Source organism: Mustela erminea, chromosome 3, assembly GCF_009829155.1.
Source record: "Mustela erminea isolate mMusErm1 chromosome 3, mMusErm1.Pri, whole genome shotgun sequence".
NCBI lineage: Eukaryota > Metazoa > Chordata > Mammalia > Carnivora > Mustelidae > Mustela > Mustela erminea.
The window spans coordinates 90,564,867-90,569,444 of record NC_045616.1 but is presented as its reverse complement, the minus strand read 5'-3'; the positions used below and the strand labels follow the sequence as shown (position 1 = coordinate 90,569,444).

The 4,578-nt window shown below is 63.4% G+C and overlaps 1 protein-coding gene across 1 annotated transcript; it reads right to left on the bottom strand.

The window, feature by feature from the left end:
- Window positions 1-422: 422 nt before the first annotated feature.
- Window positions 423-2,080, bottom strand: SMIM32 (small integral membrane protein 32). Its single transcript, XM_032336646.1, has one exon. The coding sequence runs from the start codon at window positions 1,464-1,466 to the stop codon at window positions 1,155-1,157; it is 312 nt and encodes a 103-aa protein (XP_032192537.1). The 5' UTR covers window positions 1,467-2,080; the 3' UTR covers window positions 423-1,154.
- Window positions 2,081-4,578: the final 2,498 nt, after the last annotated feature.

The following is a 4,578-nucleotide window of genomic DNA, read 5'->3' as shown; positions in this document are numbered from 1 at the left end:
CCTGGCTTCTGCCTACTTCGGGAAGAAGTGCTGAGCCCCTGATCCCATCCCTGGGCCCTCAGATGCTTCCATAGCCAGATGGGTCTGGTCCGGAACTGACTCTTGGGAGGGTTCAGGCCCAAGAGTCTCTGAGAGCAAAGGAGAGGACCAAGTGGAAGGAAGTGCCTGTAGGAAGGTCTCCATGGAGCCTTCACAGGGAATTCTTTTTAGCAGATGAGGCAGCAGTTCGTCTTTGAACACTTCTCAGAACAACGAACTGGTTGAGGCTGGGGACAAGCTGGGGAGGAGGAAGTATCATTAAAACTGACCTGAGTCACGTTGAAGTAGGAGGCAGATTGCCCTTGAGTGTCGCTAGCCCGCTTGCCCGGCCCTAATCCCCCTTTCCAAAGTGGCGCAACCAAAGACCAAAGCGTTCTGAGCACTGGGTCGAATTCCGTGAGGTTTTATTGGAGAGTGCGGGACGCGGATCCTGGACCACAGGGTGCCGCAGGTGCGACCCGCTGCCTCTAGACCAGCTTCCCCTCCGCCCGTGCCCACCGAGAAAATGGAGCCCTTGGACCCAGGCGGGACCTACTGAAACTCGGCATCCCCTCGTTTCCCCCCGGGGACACAGCCCCCCACAGGGATCATTTCCTAGTTCGGCTGAGTTCACGCTCAGATTCTAGGTTCCCAAGCGAGGAAGAGGCAGTCACAGCCACGGGAAGACAGCCACGGGGCCAGGGAGTCCGGAGAGGCGGCTGCTGCCTAGTTGCGCGCTAGCCGAGCCGCGCCTGCCCCTTCCTTGTCCAAAGCAAAGGAGGCGGCGGGGGGCGAAGAAGGCTTGGCGTCCCGGCTGGCTCTCTGTTTTTCAGGAAGGCACCCCTGCTAGACCCGCTGTCCAGTGGTGGAGCGGGGAGCGGGGAAGCAAGACTCCGCCAGGGGATGGGAACCGTAGTGACTGCGGCGGGTAGAATCGCTCCCCCGCGCAGCCTGCGAGCGCCTCCGACTCCCTTTACGCCCGGGTGGCCGCTCGAGGTCGTAAAAGGTCTTTGGGTCAGGGCGCGGCGTTCCCAGGGGCGAGAGACCCCGGCGTCGGGCTCGCGCGGCCAGGCTCCTCCCGGCGGCCGGCGGTGAGACGGGGACACTGGGTCTGGCGGCCCTGGCTCCCCCCGCCGCTACACCGGCCGCGACTTCCAGGGAGCGCGGGCGTCGCGCAGCGAACGGTCGTGGGGCAGGGCGGCGAAGGCCGAGTGGCGCAGCTGGCAGCCGATGAAGAGGACGACGAGCGCCACGGACAGCAGCAGCAGGAAGAAGAGCAGCAGGTAGGTGGGCAGGTCGGGCTTTGTGGCCGCGCCGTCCCGCATGCCGCGCGCTGTGGCCAGCTCCAGCGGCAAAGCGCCCTCTGCCTTGACCGTGGCTGCCAGGGCCAGCGCGCCGCCTCCAGCCGCCTCGGGGCCGGCCGTGGCGTTGAACGCGTCTCCGTACATGGCCCGCGGGGCCGCCGACCCCGGCCGGACCGCCTCACTGGGTGTCGTGCCGACCAGCGCCGCCGGGCGCCCCCATGGCGCGCCCCTCCCGCCCTGCTGCGCGCACCTGACCGGGAGCAGGTGCCTTCGGGTCAACCCGGGCCGCGTCGCTCCCTCGTCCCCGCGCTCAGCTGCCGTCCCTGCGGGGCGGCGGGCCCCGGGGCTCGGAGCTGGACGGCCCCGCGCGCTTAACCCTCGGTCTTTTCCTGGGTCTTGCCGTCGCCCCCCGCGCTGCCAGTCACCCGGCTCGCGGGTTTGGAGCCGCTCTCTGGGCTCCGGCCCCCCGCCCCGGTCAGTTCCGGGCTCGGGGCTTCCCTAGCTGCAGCGGCGGCGAGAGGTGCCTGGCGAGTGCGGCCGCAGTTCGGGTGCCTGCTCAGCGCCCGGACGCCAGGTTCACCGAGGGCGGGCGGCCGGGAGTTCTTCGGCGCCGCCGCGGCCGCTGCGTCTCGGAGCGGGCAGTCCTGCAGCCTCGAGTCCCTGTTCAGATGCCTAGTGTGCGGCGAGCTCTCTTTTCCTGCTGCGCTCCTGTCTTGAGCAGGAGACTGCGCTCAGAGGCGGCTCGGAGCGCGCTCAGGTCCCCGGCAGGGGGGGCGGGGGGGGCGGGACTGACAGCTGCTGCCCCCGGGGAGCGGCTGCCAACCAATGGGGCGAGAGTGGACACGCTGCGACTGCCCTGGCCTGGCCTCACATCACTTAGGGCCAGAGAGACACAGAGAGAGTGGGAGGGAGGAAGAACAGGGTCACAGAAGACTGACGGACAAAGAAATGGTTACAGACCTATGATCAGAGACACAGGCAAAACAGACAGTAGTGGACAGCAGACGGACTCAGAGGCAAGGCTCAGTCTGACGTGGACACCTGCTACCATTCCTCTCCTTGATAGTCTTCCTCCCGGTGGAGCCCAGTTGCTGAGGAGCCCCACTGGCTGCTGGGTAGTGCAGGCAGGGCGCATGGCCTCCAGAGGAGGCTGGGCCAGTGGCAGAGGCGCTCCTTGACAAGCTGGGACAGTGCCCTGGGCCCAGGCCCTTCTGTAGCTGTGCCTTGAGGGCCCATGTGCTCCCCCACTCTGTGAGCTCTCTTGCTCAGCTCCCCTTGCCCGGTCTTCTCTGGCACAGGGAGCATGAGGAGGGTGTGAGGGTTGTGATGGCCCGCCTTACCTTGCCAGCCCTGGCAAAGGCTAGGTGGCCAGAACACGGGTGAGCCGTCAGTGGAGCTAAGGGGTTCTCCTGGTCTGCATTCCTCCCTTCGCTGGAGAAACTGGAAGCTCCCACAACGAGACTAGGAACTGCTGCCTGGTCTGCTATAGCCCCTGCACCTCTCCGGAAGCACTGACTGCCCATCATTGACTGGCCCCAGTTGGGGAGATGGGAGCTGAGAAGCTCAGGGCAGGAAACCATGGAGGCCCTTACCTTCGAGGTCCTGCACATGTGTAGGCAGTGCTGAACGTACCTCCTTCCATTTTGCACCCTAGATACCTCACCCCTCACTGTCGTCTCATTTCTGTTGCCCGGTCACTTTCCTGAGATCCCCACAGGTCAGCCACGTTCGTAGCTGTGTCTCTCATCCCATCCTGGGGTGCAGCGCATGGGGAGGGTTGGGTGAGCCCTGGCTGTGTGAACAGGGGGAGATATATAAGCTAGTTCTTCCCCTTGCCCTCACCACACCTGGCCACAAGCCTAACATGAACAACCAGGGTGGGAAGACCGATCCTGGTCAGAGCTCGTTCCCACAAACCCCATCTCAGCCTGGGAGAAACACCTCTGCAACCCATTTGCCTGACTTTGAAGTCAGGGTCCAAGGCCTGACTCTCCAGGGTGTTCGACTGCTTGCCAAGTGAGACCTCTGGCTCTGCAGGCCCTCAGTGGGGCTCTCCTCTTGGTCACACAGATGGGCTGAGGGGGGCCTCCCTGGGGAGAACATGGCTGTGTGTGGGTGGTGTGGACAGCAGGACCCGGCAGGATGGCCAGCTCATCTCCCCACCTTGGTTCTGGCGAGCTGCCCGAGGTGCTCCTGGGGCATAGGTTGCTGGGTGCCGAGGCCTGGCTGATGCTTAAGCCAACAGCCAGCACACAAGAGAGATGTGCTAGCCATGGCCAGGGGTGGGGAGGGGTGGACGGAGGGGCTGCCGCTTGAATGGGGGGAGGTGGTCCCTTTCCCTGAAGGCCTGACCTATTTTGGACAGCATTTTTCTCAGCCAGCAGGATCCCAGGGGCCAGGATGTGAAATCAGAGCAGGCTTCCTCAGGGACATCTGGAGTCTGGGGGAGGGTCAGCACGTGGAATGATTGGAAGAGATGTTGTCCAGGTGAAGCCCTTGCTGTTTTGGTTCCCTGGCTCTTGGTGAGGCTCGAAAGGTAGTGCTTGAGTAGCTGGGTTTGGGATTTTGCCTGGGATTTCCTCTTTGCTCAGTGTGGGGAATAACATGGCCCTGCTCGCCCTACTTCGTCTCTGACTGACCCATGGGATGAGACAAGACCCTAGGTGATGGCGGGAAGCCGGGACAACTCAGCTGGGAGGTCCTCCATGCAGTCTGGGGCGAGCTCCAGCCCCTTGGGCTATAAAATGAGGGATTATGGTAAGTGATTTCTTGTCGTGCTCTGGAAACATCCAGGAAGTAGGCACAGAGCAGGGGAGTCTGCAAAGGTTTTGGTGGGGACACAGGGTCCCAGTAGTGCCCTTGCTCATGAACAGGGGAGGGGAATTCTCTAAACCTGGGGTCTGCGGCACTCTCATTCCTCCCCTGCCGTTGGAGCTCTTCTGTGTCAGAGTGACCCACGCAAGGGCTTAGAGCCTGTGAGAGGCGGAGCTGAGGCTGCAACTTAGGCAGCCAAGGCTCCAGAGGCCATGCCCTTCACCACGACCATGACCACCTCCAGGGACAGAACAGCGCAGATAGCTGCCACTCACGGGTCTCTTCCCCTGGGCCAAGCTCCAGCCTGAGCCTCAGCACATGGTCTTTCTCCTCGAAGGGGCCTGGGAGATAGGCCCTGCTGTGTCCTCCCTTTCCCCAAGGAGGAAGCTGCGGCCTCTCGAAGTGATGTCACTTGCCAAGGCCCACACGGCTGGGTCAGGAT